At 44.3% G+C, this 17,572-nt stretch overlaps 1 protein-coding gene across 2 annotated transcripts in view; it reads left to right on the forward strand.

Annotated features, from left to right (window-relative positions):
* LOC128694100 (chromodomain-helicase-DNA-binding protein 7-like) overlaps nt 1-17,572 on the forward strand; it is a 328,549-nt gene that overhangs the window by 126,265 nt on the left and 184,712 nt on the right. For both annotated transcript variants that reach the window (XM_070093744.1, XM_070093743.1), the window contains exon 2: nt 1,992-5,964. In XM_070093744.1, the coding sequence (XP_069949845.1) occupies nt 2,092-5,964 (3,873 nt within the window). In that variant the 5' untranslated portion in view covers nt 1,992-2,091. The remainder of the gene's footprint in view (nt 1-1,991; nt 5,965-17,572) is intronic.

Genomic DNA, 17,572 nt, shown 5'->3' on the forward strand with positions numbered 1-17,572 from the left:
ATGCTGCAGCAGTCGTTTGGTTGATGTACTCGGTATTATACTCGCCCCAGGATCCTTTTCCTTGAGCGAGGTTTGCAGCCTTTGGCCCCTAGACTGTACTTTGTTTGCGGTCTTCTTTGACCTTCCCCAATCTTTACGACTTTGCATTTGATGAGATTGAACTCCAGGAGTCAGTTGCTGGACCAGGCTTGCAGCCTGTCCAGATCCCTTAGTAGTCTTGCCTGATTCTCATCCGATTTAATTCTCCTCATTAACTTCACATAGTCTGCAAACAAGGACACGTCTGAGTCTGTACCCTTCGGCACGTCGTTCACGTATACTGGAAACAGCACTGGTCCTAGGACTGACCACTGTGGAACCCCGCGTGTGTGTGTGTGTGCGCTCGCGTGTGTGTGCGTGTGCGCGTGCGTGTGTGCATGCATGCATGCGTGCGTGTATGCATAAGGGAGTGTGTGTATGTGTTAAGGAGAGTGCGTGTAGATAAAAAATTAGGTTAAACCTTCAGAATTAGAGGGTCTTGTTTGGGGCTCAAATGTAGAAGGTTATAGAAGACAGTCAGTGTACATGTAGAAGACAGCCTACATGTAGAAGACAGTCTAAGTGAAAGTTTAATCATTGCTTCTAGCCAATACAAGAAGTCTTCCCAAGGGCAGTGAGTGGATTGCGTGAAACATTGTACAGTGGACCCCCGGTTCGTGAAGACATCGATATCCAATAAATACGGTATCCGAAGCATTATATCGCAAAAAATTTGCCTCGGTTCCTGTTACAAAACCCGGTATGCGATACGATTCATACGAGATGTGTCCAGTGTTTACAAGCCAGCCAGTGTGCGCGCATCTTAGGATACATTCGGTACATTCTATATTATCCATATTATCACTGTTTTTGGTGCTTTTTTCTGCAAAATAAGTCACCATGGGCCCCAAGAAAGCTTCTAGTGCCAACCCATCGAAACCAAGGGTGCTAATGACTATTGAAATTAAGAAAATGTGTGCAAAGTGGCTTGAAGTGCAAACCTTTTTTGATGAAAATCACCCTGACACAGCTACTGAAAGCCGTTTTGGCAACCTGTACACTGACAATCTTGTGAACCACTTTAGGAAAGTCATAAAGGAACGAGAGGTACAGGCCTCTATGGACAGATATGTTGTGTGACACAAGTCCAGTGACTCTCAAGCTGGTCCTAGTGGCATTAAAAGAAGGGAAGTAACCCCGGAACAGGACTTGCTACCTCGAGTCCTAATGGAGGGGGATTCCCCTTCTAAACATTAAAATCTTCGACACTCTCCCCTCCTCCCATCCCATCAATCATCACCAGATCTTCATTAAAGGTTAAGTGTCAATTATTCTATTGTGATTATTCTAGTGTTATTATTGTTATTGTAATTATCATATTGCATTAAACTTAATATATCATGTGGTAAGTTTTTTTTCATACTTTTGGGTGTCTTGCATGGATTAATTTGATTTCCATTATTTCTTATGGGGAAAATTGATTCGCTTTCCGATAATTTTGGTTTACGATGAGCTCTCAGGAACGGATTAATATCGTGAACCGTGGGTCCACTGTAGTTGTTTTACACTCCATATTATTAATGTTATAAGCCAGGGGAAGTGTTCAAGCATAGGGGTAAAACAGCACCTGGGGAATTGGCTTGATTCAAGGAAGGAGAGGGTAGCTTCAGTTCCTTGGATCAAGAGCCCTTCACAGATATTAAGGTCGTCTTCAAGCATTTAAACAACGATAATTCAAACCTTTATTATAATACTTGTACCTAGTAGACCTATGGTCAGTGCTAGAACTAGGCCTAGTGGTGCCTAGTAGACCTATGGTCAGTGCTAGAACTAGGCCTAGTGGTGACTAGTAGACATATAGTCAGTGTTAGAACTAGGCTTAGCTTAAGTTCATCATAACATTTTTAATCTTGCAACAATGTAGATTGATCTTTTTAGTTTAGTGACTAACTTTATTATTGTTGTTGTTGCAGGGTGACGGGTGCCGCCGCCGCCGCTGCCGCTGCCGTGCGTAGCGCACCATGAACCACACGATGCATCTTTGATAATATTTATTGATTACTTTTAATAATTATGGATAACCTGTCTGGTCTGTTTGTTGATGGAGATCTGAGTGACCTAGACCTCAGCGGAGAACCCTTTGGCGGCCCCTCAGGCCCCGCACCAGTCTCCGTCTCGGAGATTGACCTCAACACCTTCTCTCAACCGTCGTATACAAGCATCGGCGGCGGGGCTGGGGGGCCGCCAACACAGGGGTCCACACCAAAGATAAGCATGGGTGGAGCACCGTCGCCCTCCACGCAGACCATGTACCCGGGCCCCGGGCCCACTGCAGGGTACCAGTACTCGGGAGGTACGAGCCAGCAGGCCCCAATGGGCCCCTACCAGGGCAACCAATACTCCTCGGCATACCCTTCCCCTGGCCAGGACATGTTTGCTACCCAGAGGACCGTACAACCCAACCAGGGCGTGCCCAGCTGGAACAATCAACCTGACCCTTACAACCAGCACTATCAGCAACACACTAACTACTCACAAGCAGGCATGCCTGGGTACCAGACTCAGGGTATGAACAACAACAGTATTGGTGGGTCTATGCAACAAAACATTCCACAGAATTACCAAGGCATGGCACCCCAGAGTATGGGGCAGGGGTATCCTGCCGTTTCTCAGGGCATAGCTTTCCCCAACGCGCCACGACCCTCGTACCCTGGGTATGATGCCCAGAGACCCATGGCTTCCAACTCTCCCAACATGAACCCCTATCCTGCTGCCCCAGCCTCTGGCCAGTCTCAGCAGTATGCCATGAGACAGTCTTATCAGACTGGGCCGTACACTCAGGGTCAAGTTCCTATTGCGGGGCAGCAGCCACCGCCGCCGCACCCTGGCCAGCCCATGGTGTCTACTCCGCGACCTCAGACTGACATGAACCAATACCCTGGCTCTCAGGTACCCAATGGCACACCGGCTTACAGAACGCCGTTTTCTCAGGCTTCTCCACAAATGTCTCCGCATCCACAACAGTCTCCACGGCCTCAGATGTCTCCCATGCCCCGTAGCATGTCTCCGCATCCTCGTCCAAACTCCAACTTGGGCATGACTACTCCCGTGTCGTCGCCCGCCTCGATGCCCCCGACCTCGAGTGTATCACCAGTCCCTACCCTAGGCAGCGGTGGGCCGGGGTCAAGCTTGCAGCAGTTGGAGAACATGGTAAAGCCTTCGGTGGTTGCCGGTCGAAACACACCCACCAACCAGCGGTGTACCACACCTACCCAGCCCATGCACTCACCAGGGCACTACGCCAGCTCCACCGGTGTGCCCAGTCCAATGGCAAGCAGAGCTCCCATGTCTCCGGGCATGGGAAGCAGACCGTCAATGGGCACTCCAATGAGTCCAGGTCTAGGACCAGGGTCTACCAGACCCCCCATGTCTCCAGGACTTGGTCCTGGCACTATCAGACCTCCCATGTCTCCTGGCCTGGGTGCCTGCTCTGTACGGCCTCCCATGTCTCCTGGCCTGGGTGTTGCCCGCCCTCCAATATCTCCACAGCAGTGGTCGCAGGCGCGACCCATCACTCAACAAAGCTACGGGCAACCAGGCAGCTATATGCAAGGCAATTTGACAGGACAAAGACCATCTCATGGCATAAATCAACAAGTGTCACCAGTGTCGTCGCATGGACAAGAGTGTGTGTTGCCCGACAGTATTTGTAATGTTAGTGAAGGTAGTGTAATGCCTAGTACAAGTGTGTGTGTGTCCCAAAGTAACGGAGGACTGACGGCGACTCAAGGTGATGTAGTGAATAGTGTGGCGTCAATGAGTGGCGGCAGTGAGTCAGTGAGTGAGTGTGTTCAGGTGCAGGCATCCTCTGCCTCTTCCACCACAGTGACCACCTCCACGGCAAATGGGCCCATGCAGACAATTTTGGTAGCACATAAACAGCCGTCGGCGCCCACCAATGTGCCTACAACTTCCAGTGCCCCGGGAAGTGTGCCAACAAGTGCCGTGTCTCAGAATACCATGATGCCAAACACAGTGACGAGCAATGGCATCTCCACGAGGACGCCAAACAGTGTATCTAGTGTAAATGGGCCGGTGGGGGGGATGACGCCTCGTGGCACCCAGGTGTTGATGAGGTACTCTGGTCCACATGGACCTCGTGGTCCATACCTCCAGCAGGGCATGGGGCAGCCAGGGTATAGGATGGTAGGATCAGGCACCTACACCCCTCAGGGACAGGTGGCACAGGGACAGATGGTACATGGATCTGGCCAGCTGACTCAGAGTGTGTCGGTCCAAGTGTCGTCCGGTCCAGGAGCATTGGGTCCTGGGCAAGTTGTGTCCGGTAGTCCTACCCAGATGCATACGGCCAGTCCTACCCACTTGCAGCAGGGCACCGTGCCCACGCCCATGCATACGGCAAGTCCCACTCAACTGCAGCTGGGCGGGCCCACTCAGATACAGATGGGCGGCCCCCCTCAGATGCAGTCGAGTGGGGCCAGTCGCATGCAAATGGGTGCCCCCACTCAGATTCAGTCTGGCGTTACTGTTCAGATGCATTCTGGGAGCAGCACTCAGATGCATTCAGGTGGTCCCACTCAGATGCAGCAGACTGGTTCCATTCAGATGCATTCAGGCAGTCCCATTCAGATGCAGCCTGGTGGTCCCACTCAGATGCAGCATGGCGGTCCCACTCAGATGCAGCCTGGTGGTCCCACTCAGATGCAGCCTGGTGGTCCCACTCAGATGCAGCCTGGTGGTCCCACTCAGATGCAGCCTGGTGGTCCCACTCAGATGCAGCCTGGCATTCCCACTCAGATGCAGCCTGGCGGTCCCACTCAGATGCAGCCTGGCGGTCCCACTCAGATGCAGCCTGGTGGTCCCACTCAGATGCAGCCTGGCGGCCCTACTCAGATGCAGCCTGGTGGCCCCACTCAGATGCAGCCTGGCGGTTCCACTCAGATGCAGCCTGGCGGTCCCACGCAGATGCAGTCTGGCGGCCCCACTCAGATGCGTACATCTGGTCCTGCTCAGATGCAGCAGAGTGGTCCCACTCAGGTGCATACTGCTGGTCCCACTCAGATGCATACTGCTGGTCCCACTCAGATGCATACTGCTGGTCCCACTCAGATGCATACTGCTAGTCCCACTCAGATGCATACTGCTAGTCCCACTCAGATGCATACTGCTGGTCCCACTCAGATGCAGCAGAGTGGTCCAAACCAAATGCATTTGACTGGTCCTGTTCAAATGCAGCAGAGTGGTCCTACTCAGATGCAGTCTGGGGGTCCCACTCAGATACATTCGGCTGGTCCTCAAATGCAACAGAGTTGTCCCACTCAAATGCATTCAGCTGGTTCTGCACAGATGCAACAGAGTGGTCCGACTCAGATGCAGTCTGGTGTTCCCAGCCAAATGCCTCACAGTGGACCGGTCCATATGTCGCATGTTGGCTCTGTCCAGCTGCCACATGGTGGGTCTGGCCAAATGTCTCACATCCCTGGTCAAATGCAACAGACTGGACAGTTGACACCACGAACACCTGGCCAGATAGCTTCCAGACCATCTGGTACCCCAGGACCTGGCCAGATAACTTCCAGACCAACTGGTCCCCCAGGACCTGGCAAACAGATGCCTATTGGTCCTGGAGGGCAGATACCCACCCGTGCCCTGGGTCCCAGACCGACGGGGGCACCTGGGCAAACACCTGCCGTGCCACCCAGTCAGAGGGGCAGCACTGGCGGGCAGATGGGACCCAGGATGCAGACTCAAGCTGTCATGGGTTCTGGCATAACGGCGAGTCCGATGAGTGCTGCCCCTGGCATGACCCCACAGACACCCCGCACTATGCAACCTCAGGTCAACCTTACCTATGAGATTCAGCAAAGTCAGCAACAACTGCAACAACTCTACAAGATGTCACAGAACGTCCAAACACAACAGAAGGTAAGTCTCTAACCTGTTTTTATGTTTATGTCTGCAACACTTGGGTCTGCATTGATGTCTGCAACTAGTAATGGCAAATCAATTGATCAACAAACAGAGATAGTAGAGGGCAACGAGTGACTAGCTCCCTTAAGGTTTACTATACAAATAGAAGGAGTCTAAGAAATAAGAAAGATGAGCTAAGATTACTTGCAAGTATAGGTAATGTAGATATTACTGGTATAACAGAGACCTGGTTCAACCTGAAAGATAGAGAAATGCCTTCTGAATGCAACATACAGGGTTATAAATTATTCCACACTGATAGGGTCAACAGGAAGGGTGGTGGTGTGGCGATGTATGTCAGAGAAAATTTAAATTGTTGTCTTAGACATGATATAAGATTAGAAACATCGAACACAGAATCTGTTTGGTTACAGTTTCTCGAGGGACGTGACAAATTAATTTTGGGTGTGATTTATAGGCCCCCAAACCTTGATAGGGAGGGCAGTAAGCTGTTATGGGATCAAATTCATAAGGCATCTAGATATGAAAATGTTGTGATAATGGGAGATTTTAACTTTAGACAAATTGATTGGAACAATATGACAGGAAATCTTGAGTCTAGTGACTTTCTTGATACGATTCAGGATTGCTTTTTAGAACAGGTTGTGACAGAACCAACTAGAGGAAACAATCTGCTTGACTTGATTCTTGCCAACAAAGATTCACTAATTAATAATCTTGAGGTTAATGATGAGTTTGGGGAAAGTGATCACAAATCACTTAGTTTTAATATATCATGGAATTATCCAGATAACTGCAATCAAATCTCTGTCCCAGATTTTCGCTTGGCCGACTTCATGGGACTGAAAAATTACTTGGGTGGGCTAAATTGGGATGTCCTGACTATGGGTCAGGTAGGTGATCTTGGTTGCCAGTATGACGTTTTTCAGAGCGTAGTTCTAGCTGCCCAGACAACTTTTGTTCCAAGTAGGGAAATTAGATCTAACAAAAATGATCTCAAATGGATGAACAATAGATTAAAACGTGGCATTGGTCAAAAGAGAGGCATATATAGGTGTATCAAAAGAGGGGATGGGCAGTTAAGAAATCAATATATTCAATTAAAGAGAGAAATAAAGAAAGGAATAAGGAAAGCAAAAAGGGATTATGAGGCTAAGGTCGCAAGGAATTCAAAGACTAACCCAAAAGGGTTCTTTCAGGTATACAGAAGTAAGATTAGGGACAAGATTGGCCCACTTAAGAGTAACTCTGGTCAGATCACTGACAGTGATAAGGATGTGTGTGAAATTCTCAATACCTACTTCCTTTCAGTTTTCACCCAAGAAAATACTAGCGATATTCCTGAAATAATAGATTATGTAGAACAGGATGATAAGACACTATGTATGATTGTGGTAACTAGTGACATGGTCATCAGACAAAGAGAGAAACTAAAACCTAACAAATCCCCAGGCCCTGATGAACTGTTTGCAAGGGTGTTAAAGGAATGTAAAGAGGAACTTAGCATACCTTTGGCTAATCTTTTTAACATATCACTACAAACTGGCATAGTGCCTGATAAGTGGAAAATGGCAAATGTAATACCTATTTACAAGGCAGATGACAGGTCCTTGGCTTCGAACTATAGACCAATAAGCCTTACCTCCATAGTGGGAAAATTTATGGAATCTATAATTGCCAAAGCAATTCGTAGCCATCTTGACAGGCACAGACTGATTAATGAATCTCAACACGGTTTTACAAAGGGGCGTTCCTATCTTACGAATTTACTAACTTTTTTCACTAAGGTGTTTGAGGATGTAGATCATGGTAATGAATATGATATTGTGTATATGGCCTTCAGTAAGGCTTTCGATAGAGTTCCACACCAGAGGCTATTGAGGAATCTTAAGGAGGGAGGCAGGAGCCGTTCAGTGCCGTTCAACCAATTTATTTTATTTCTGGTGTACTTTTAGAGGTGCATATGTAGAAGTATGTGACAAAGTTTCAGTATGATTGGCCAACAAACAACAGAGAAAAAAATATTAACATAATTTTGATATATGGCAGCATGAAATGACAAATTGGCACTACGAGTGGCACTTCCGACATTCCCAACTGTTAAAATACAACTAGCATGACGTTTTTACATTGCCATTTCATCTAATATATCTTATTATCATTTTTTTTTATTATCACACTGGCCGATTCCCACCAAGGCAGGGTGGCCCGAAAAAGAAAAACTTTCACCATCATTCACTCCATCAGTGTCTTGCCAGAAGGGTGCTTTACACTACAGTTTAAACTGCAACATTACACCCCTCCTTCAGAGTGCAAGCCCCTCGCACACAAAACCTCCTTTACCCCCTCCCTCCAACCTTTCCTAGGCCGACCCCTACCCCGCCTTCCTTCCATTACAGACTGATACACTCTTGAAGTCACTCTTTCGCTCCATTCTCTCTACATGTCCGAACCACCTCAACAACCCTTCCTCAGCCCTCTGGACAACAGTTTTGGTAATCCCGCACCTCCTCCTAACTTCCAAACTACGAATTCTCTGCATTATATTCACACCACACATTGCCCTCAGACATGACATCTCCACTGCCTCCAGCCTTCTCCTCGCTGCAACATTCATCACCCATGCTTCACACCCATATAAGAGCGTTGGTAAAACTATACTCTCATACATTCCCCTCTTTGCCTCCAAGGACAAAGTTCTTTGTCTCCACAGACTAAGTGCACCACTCACCCTTTTCCCCTCATCAATTCTATGATTCACCTCATCTTTCATAGACCCATCCGCTGACACATCCACTCCCAAATATCTGAATACATTCACCTCCTCCATACTCTCTCCCTCCAATCTGATATCCAATCTTTCATCACCTAATATTTTTGTTATCCTCATAACCTTACTCTTTCCTGTATTCACTTTTAATTTTCCTCTCTTGCACACCCTACCAAATTCATCCACCAATCTCTGCAACTTCTCTTCAGAGTCTCCCAAGAGCACAGTGTCATCAGCAAAGAGCAACTGTGACAACTCCCACTTTATGCAATTCTTTATCTTTTAACTCAACGCCTCTTGCCAAGACCCTCACATTTACTTCTCTTACAACCCCATCTATAAATATATTAAACAACCACGGTAAAAAAAAAAATACATTTGACAGAATTTTTGGCATTCACCAAAATATCTGCCTTTTGCCCCCCACAAAATCAAAAATATTTGAGATATTCCAAAAAATCTAACGTTAAAATTTCAAACACACTTTGTTTTATATTGTCTGTGAAAATCATTTCAATACAATCATTAATAATGGAGTTGTAAAGCGAAATAAGTGAATAAGTTACTTCCGAGATATAGGCCTAGAACGCCGGCCGGCCCTCCGTCTCAATTTTTTTTTCGCGAAAATCGTGTTTGTTTCGGTGTATTTCTTAGTAAACTGATGTTCTAGTGGAGTTATCCTCTTCAAAACACCGTTTTCTATCACTCACAGACCAAACGATACAACAAGGAGACTAGGAGTAACTCATTTATATCGAAATATTGCTGGTGGACTCTCACTATATTATGGCCTATTTTATTCAGTCTAGAGTATATAACATGTTTGTTTGCTATTTATAGTGATTATTATATCATATTAGATAAATTCTGATAGATAAATAAGCCGTATAGTTAATATATAAGCTGATATAAGCATAATGAAGTGATTTCACCTGGCACCGTCTGGAGAGGGAGCACTGCCGAGTGTACCCAGGTGCTTCCTGATAGGCTAGACGTCTATTGATAAGCTCCACCTACTCTTATATGATGCCATATAATCAATTATTATATTAGAAAGAATAATGCAAAGAAAAAGCGATAAAAAAACAAGGAAAAAATTCCAAAAAATATATGGGTTGAGAGCAGACGCGCTACCTACATCGCCGTCACCATACCTGATATAAATGACTATAATTTCTTGTAGAAACGTTGTAGAACATTGATTCTTGTACCATTGTGTTGCCAAAGAGTTGAGCTATTTTTCTGTATGAATAACTCAGTTTCCATAATTTTTCGATTTTTTTTCTTGAGAGCGCTGAACGGCTCCTGCCTCCCTTCTTAAGGCACACGGAATAGGAGGAGAAATTTTTTCCTGGGTAGAGGCATGGCTGACAAATAGACAGCAGAGTTTGCATAAATGGGGAGAAATCAGAATGGGGCACATCACAAGCGGTGTTCCTCGGGTCAGTGTTGGGCCCGTTGTTGTTCACAATGTACATAAACGACATAGATGAGGGAATAAATAGCGACATAAGCAAATTTGCTGATGACACCAAAATAGGCCGTCCAATTCATTCTAATGACACTAGAGCACTCCAAGATGATTTGAATAGACTGATGCAATGGTCGGAGAAGTGGCAGATGCAGTTTAATATTGACAAATGCAAAGTTCTAAATGTTGGACAGTTAAATAACCAATGCCACATACAAACTAAATGATGTAGATCTTAATACTATTGATTGCGAAAAGGATTTAGGAGTTCTGGTTAGCAGTAATCTAAAACCAAGACAACAGTGCATTAGTGTTTGCAATAAAGCTAACAGAATTCTTGGCTTCATATCTAAAAGTATAAATAATAGAAGTCCTCAGGTTTTTCTTCAACTCTATATATCCTTGGTTAGGCCTCATTTAGACTATGCTGCTCAGTTCTGGTCACCGTATTACAGAATGGATATAAATGCTCTAGAAAACGTACAGAGGAGGATGACAAAGATGATCCCATGTATCAGAAATCTTCCCTATGAGGATAGACTGAGGGCCCAGAATCTGCACTCTCTCGAAAGACATAGAATTATGGGGGATATGATAGAGGTGTATAAATGGAAAACAGGAATAAATAAAGGGGATGTAAATAGCGTGCTGAAAATTTCCAGCCAAGACAGGATTTGCAGCAATGGTTTCAAGTTGGAACAATTCAGATTCAGGAAGGATATAGGAAAGCACTGGTTTGGTAATAGAGTTGTGAATGAGTGGAACAAACTCCCGAGTACAGTTATTGAGTCTAAAACGTTGTGTAGTTTTAAAAATAGGTTAGATAAATACATGGGTGGGTGTGAGTTGGACCTGACTAGCTTGTGCTGCTGGGTCTGGTGCAGTGCTCCATCCTTGAGTGGAGGTGACCAGACTGGGTGGGTCATTGGGCTAATCTGGGGGGGGGGGACATGGACCTGCTCTGCATGGGTCAGTGGGCCTGTTGCAGTGTTCCTTCTTTCTTATGTTCTTAACACTTGAGTATCTGTAGTATGTGCAGCACCTAACCGGACAACCTAAACAGGCATTTACAACAGTTGCACTGCCCAGGGCAGCATGGGTTTCAAGCAGGTTGCTCCTCTTTTACATCTGTTGTATCACTACAAGATGGTCTTGGATGGTTGTTCCTGCCTCTTGCATCTACTGGATTCACTGGAAGACAAAATGCACTTATTGATAAATAGAACATGAACAGTAATAGTAAACAGTTAGGCGAGATGTAGTCACAGTGAGAAGCTGTGCTTCACCAGGTAGACTGTAGGTAGGTCTTAAGGTACGAAGGGTGGGTGTTAGAAAGTCTTTGTCCCTTTACACTTAATGAGTGTCTCCTTAGTGTACTCATTGTACACCTGCTGCTCATTGGGGCTATTTTATGGCATCTGTCAAGCCTTTTACTTTTATGGGGAATGATTTTTGTGTGCAGATTTTGGATTAGTCCTTATAAAAGTTTTCCAGGTGTAGGTTATAAGAACATAAGAAAGTAGGAACACTGCAGCAGGCCTACTGACCCATGAAAAGCAGGTCCATGCCACCCCCTGGCTTAGACCAATGACCCACCTAGTCAGGTCACTTCCACTTAAGGAAGGAGCATGGCATCCGATGTAATAGCACAAGCTAGTCAGGTCCAACTCACACCCACTCAGGTATTTAACCTATTTTTAAAATTACACGATGTCTTAGCTTCTTTGACAGTATCCGGGAGTTTGTTCCACTCGTCCACAACTCTATTACCAAACCAGTGCTTTCCTATATCTTTCCAGAATCTGAATTTTTCCAACTTGAAACCAGTGCTGTGAGTCCTGTCCTGGCTGGATATTTTCAGCATAATATTTGCATCCCCTTAAATTTATTTATTCCTGTTTTCCATTTATACACCTCAGTCATATCCCCCCCCCCTAATTCTACGCCTTTTTAGTGTGCAGATTCAGGGCTCTGTCTATTCTTGTAGGGAAGAGGTTTGCTTAATTTTTTAAGTGGGTGGACGGTAAGCCAGTGGAAGGCCTCGGTCAGATGACCAAAAACTCCAGTAGCGGGTCATGTATGACTAAAACCTGCACCAGGAAATCCTTTCCTGGTTTCTTGGTGAATCGTATCTAACCTTGTGGAAGTTTGTCGTGTCCTCAGTGTTGTCAGTAGCCCACTGAAAGACTGTTTATATCAGCTTTTAGGTTTACTATGTCCTCAGTGGATGTCGAATGTATAGATTCTAGTCTTGTCTGCAAAGGATGACAGAGCTGTGATTGAAATCTCTGTGCTGGATATAAGAATGAGAAAGAAAAGTGGAGCTAGTACTGTGCCTTGGGAGATTGGAACTTTTCACACTGGCAGTCTCAGATTTCACTCTGTTCACTGTTTCACTGTGGGTTCTGTTCACTAGATGGCTAATGTAATTCCTATTTTTAAAGCAGGGGAAAAGTCATTACTAGTCACTTATAGCTGATAATATAAGAAGCCATCTCGATAGGCATAATTTGATTAATGATACTCAACGTGGATTCACCAGGAGCCGTTCCCGCCTAACTAATTTATTAACTTTCTTCAGTAAGGCTTTTGAGGCCATTGATCATGATAAAGAATTTGATATTGTTTATTTGGATTTTAGTAAGGCTTTTGATAGAGTACCACATAAGAGACTGTTAACCCTTTGACTGTTTCAGTCGTATATATACGTCTTACGAGCCACCGTATTTGACATGTATATACAGGTCCGCCATCACAAATCCGGCAATCAGTTATTCGGTTCCTTCAGTTATTCGGCACTATTTTCGGCTAGCATAATTTCAAACTTCCAGGGTCGCCACACCAACCTGCTGGTACTGTTTGGTGGCGCTACTTGCTGCACAAGTCATTCCAATATCTTTTTCTCCATGTATTGTTATAACCTGCGTACTTTTAGCCCTAGCCATGGTTCCAATGAATAAAAGAAATACTTTTTGTTGTGTAAAGCACCTACACAGTAAATTGTCCATTAAAGATAAGGTGGCTTTGAAACCACTGTCGGTTGCCACTGTCAGTCTCGTGATGCAGGAGAATGTTTTATTATTACGCTAATATCAACGCTACAGCTTATTGCCTATCACAATTGATCTAATATGACATAATAAACAATATAAATAACAAAACATGTTAAATACTCCAGAATGAATAATATGTATTTGGCATAATACCGAGCAGTTCGACGGAGGTATGAAGAGGATATGAGATACAAGTACCATTCTCCTATCTCTGGCTTGGGGCTTACATTAGAGAAAACGGAGTGTAGCACAGGGCTAACTGTGATATACACTCGTACTGCACCATAAACCTGAAACAAAAAAGCTATTTTCTCTATATAGATTACCACACACAGCAGCACATGTGTAGAGAACCTAGGATAACCCAAAAAAGTCAGACAATGTGGCTTATTTCTAGTACCTGCTTTGGGTTAGCCATATGTGATTTTTGGTAAATATTCGGTAGGGTGTGCAAAAGAAGAAAATTAAAGGTGAATACAGGAAAGAGTAAGGTTATGAGGATAAAAAGATTAGGTGATGAAAGATTGGATATCAAAGGGAGAGATTAGGTGATGAAAGATTGGATATCAGATTGGAGGGAGGGTGAGAGTATGGAGGAGGTGAATGTATTCAGATATTTGGGAGTGGACGTGTCAGCGGATGGGTCTATGAAAGATGAAGTGAATCATAGAATTGATGAGGGTGCCAAAAAAAGGGTGAGTGTATGGAAATGCACTTAGTCTGTGGAGACAAAGAACTTTGTCCTTGGAGGCAAAGAGGGGAATGTATGAGAGTATAGTTTCAAGCTGGTCCTAGTGGCATTAAAAGAAGAAGGGAAGTAACCCCGGAAAAGGACGCTACTCAAGTCCTATGGAAGGGGATTCCCCTTCTAAACACTAACACTCTCTCTCCCCTCCTCCCATCCCATCAATCATCACCAGATCTTCAATAAAAGTAAGTGTCATGAATTGCATGCCTTTTTCAGTTTGTGATGAAAAAAAATGGGTTGCACGCGGGGAAAATTAATTCGCATAGCGAACATTTCGCATAACGACCAGCCCTCTTGCACGGATTAAGGCAGTCCACTGTATAGAGCTCTTATGGGTGTGAAGCATGGGTCTGAGGGTGGAGATGTCATGTCTGATGTGTGGTGTGAATATAATGCAGAGAATTCGTAGTTTGGAAGTTAGGAGGAGGTGCGGGATTACCAAAACTGTTGTCCAGAGGGCTGAGGAAGGGTTGTTGAGGTGGTTCGGACATGTAGAGAGAATGGAGCGAAACAGAATGACTTCAAGAGTGTATCAGTCTGTAGTGGAAGGAAGGCGGGGTAGGGGTCGGCCTAGGAAAGGTTGGAGGGAGGGGGTAAAGGAGATTTTGTGTGCGAGGGGCTTGGACTTCCAGCAGGCATGCGTGAGCGTGTTTGATAGGAGTGAATGGAGACAAATGGTTTTTAATACTTGACGTGCTGTTGGAGTGTGAGCAAAGTAACATTTATGAAGGGGTTCAGGGAAACCAGCAGGCCGGACTTGAGTCCTGGAGATGGGAAGTACAGTGCCTGCACTCTGAAGGAGGGGTGTAAATGTTGCAGTTTAAAAACTGTAGTGTAAAGCACCCTTCTGGCAAGACAGTGATGGAGTGAATGATGGTGAAAGTTTTTCTTTTTCGGGCCACCCTGCCTTGGTGGGAATTGGCCAGTGTGATAATAAAAATAAAAAATAATTCGATTCCCAGCCAGGGTAGAAACGTTGGGCGTGTTTCTTTACACCTGTTGTCTATGTTCACCCATCAGTAAATGGGTACCTGGGTGTTAGTCGACTGGTGTGGGTGTTATCCTGGGGGCCTGACCTAACTTGCTTGAAATGCTCAACATAACAAGTGGCTTTCTATATAGTAGTATGTCACTGATCTCAGCTATGTGTGTATCCCATGTACATGTAGTAAATTATTATTATTAGTAGTAGTAGTATTGTTATTTTCTCATTTGTTTGTTGGGTTATCTTATTGAAACTTAGGCAATGTATGATGGAAAGATACTTCTTAATGTACACCAAAAATGAAAGGAATCAGACCATAAAGAGCAGAGTTCACTTTTCGGCCATTAGCGGCCGCTTAGCGGTATATTTTTGTATGGTTTTATGGTTATACAGTGGAACCTTAAATTTCGAACGTATCACTTATCGAACGTTTCAAAAATAGAACCCTTTTTTCGAACCAATTTTGTCCCTATTATCGAATGCGCCCCTATTTTCGGACCACCGGGTACCAGACCTGTCCACCAGCCTCTGCCCGTGTCCCCGCACAGGCGCCGTGACCCAGTCTGGCTTTGTTGATGCTTGAGTGAACACTAACCTGCGCTTTCATTCAAACATTTTACGATTATTTCATTGTGTTTAGTGTTTGTGGGACTGTGAAATAAGCTACCATGGGGCCAAAGAAATTTGCTAGTGGTACCAATGTGGTAAAGAAAGTGAGAAACACCATAGATGTGAAGAAGGAAATACAGAAGTATGAGAGTGGTGTGAGACTTGTTGAGCTTGCCAGGTTGTATGGGAAAAAACAAGTCGACCATCGGTTCTATCCTGGCAAAGAAAAAACAAATCAAGGAAGCTGATGTTGCAAAAGGTGTTAAAATGCTAACCAAAAAAAAGACCACAAATAGTTGAAGAGGTTGAGAAGTTGTTGCTGGTGTGGATCAAGGATAAAGAGATGGCGGGTGATAGTGTTTCAGAGACGATTATTTGCGAAAAGGCAAGGAAGTTGCATGCCGATCTGGTACAGAAAACTCCTGGAATCAGTTCAGTGACAGAACCATGTCCCATTTTAGGGAAATGTTAAAGAGGCACCAGAAACAGAGGACCGTGGACAGTTATTTTGTGAGACAGGGGTCCAGTGACTCTCGAGCTGGTCCTAGTGGCATTAGAGAAGGGAAGTAACCCCAGAGAGGGCTTTGATACCTGAAGTCCTCATGGAGGGGGATTCTCCTTCCAAACACTAACCCCAACTCCCTCTCTCCTCCCTATCTTCCAAATGCCATCACCAATTTTCAATAAAGGTAAGTAAAATGTTATTTTATATGTTTATTTAAATTTATTAATACATAATTGAACACTATTTGTTGTGTGTATGTAAAACTGTAATTAATCTCTATAAAATGTATTTTTTTGTGAATATTTTTGGGTTTCTGGAATGGATTGATTGTATTTCCATTATTTCTTATGGGAAATATTACTTCGATTTTCAAACTTTTCGAATTTAGAACTAGCTCCTGGAACGGATTAAGCTCAGTATTTGAGGTTCCACTGTATTCTCGTTTTTTCGGTCTCATTTGATAGAATGGAAGATATATTACAGAAATAGATATGATTTTGATTGCTTTCATGACGAAAAGCGACTCACGAAATTGCGCTCACAGTAGCAGGAAAGTTCTATTCTTTAGCGATGCTCGAGTAAACAAATGACGTCACTGTCCAATACCTTTCCACCTGCCAGTCCAAATTCCAATACGCAGTCAAGAATGGGTTGACATTATGTATTTAAACAATTATTACAATAATGCAGTAGTCTGCATAACAGTAAAACTATTTTTTTGTGTGAATTAAAAATTCCAAATGGTAAGCAAGAGTAATATAAGAGGGGCCTGTAGCCATGACTAATGAACAGAGAAAATGTAATTTTAGTGCCAGGAATGTCTGCATTGTCTGTTCTGGACCCCATTTGAAATTGGCATCTGTGAATTTGGCCAAATTGCCAATTTCTGACCACTTTATTGGGTAGTTGAAATAGGTGAATGGGCAGTTTCTTGTACTCAGTCGACAGACTAGAAGTTAGTTTATTCAGGTATACACAAATACAGTTACATAGATTATCATACATAGCAGTGTATGTATAGAGAACCTGGGATAAACCAAAAAAGTCAGTGACATTTCCAGTACCTGGCTTGGGCTTGCCATGATTTTTGGTAAATATTGTTTTTTTTTCTCAGTTGTTTGTTGGGCTATCTCATTGAAACTTGGGCAATGTATGATGGAAAGATGCTTCTTAACCCTTTGACTGTTGCGGCTGTATATATACGTCTTACGAGGTACCGTGTTTGACGTATATATACTCGTAAATTCCAGCGGCTTCAAATCAAGCAGGAGAAAGCTGGTAGGCCCACATGTGAGAGAATGGGTCTGTGTGGTCAGTGTGCACCATATAAAAAAAATCCTGCAGCACGCAGTGCATAACGAGAAAAAAAAAAAACTGACCATTTTTAAATTAAAATGCCGACTTTGTGGTCTATTTTCATATAGTATTTATGGTTGTATTCTCGTTTTCTTGGTCTCATTT

This window comes from Cherax quadricarinatus, chromosome 43 (genome assembly GCF_038502225.1).
Source record: "Cherax quadricarinatus isolate ZL_2023a chromosome 43, ASM3850222v1, whole genome shotgun sequence".
Classification (NCBI taxonomy): domain Eukaryota; kingdom Metazoa; phylum Arthropoda; class Malacostraca; order Decapoda; family Parastacidae; genus Cherax; species Cherax quadricarinatus.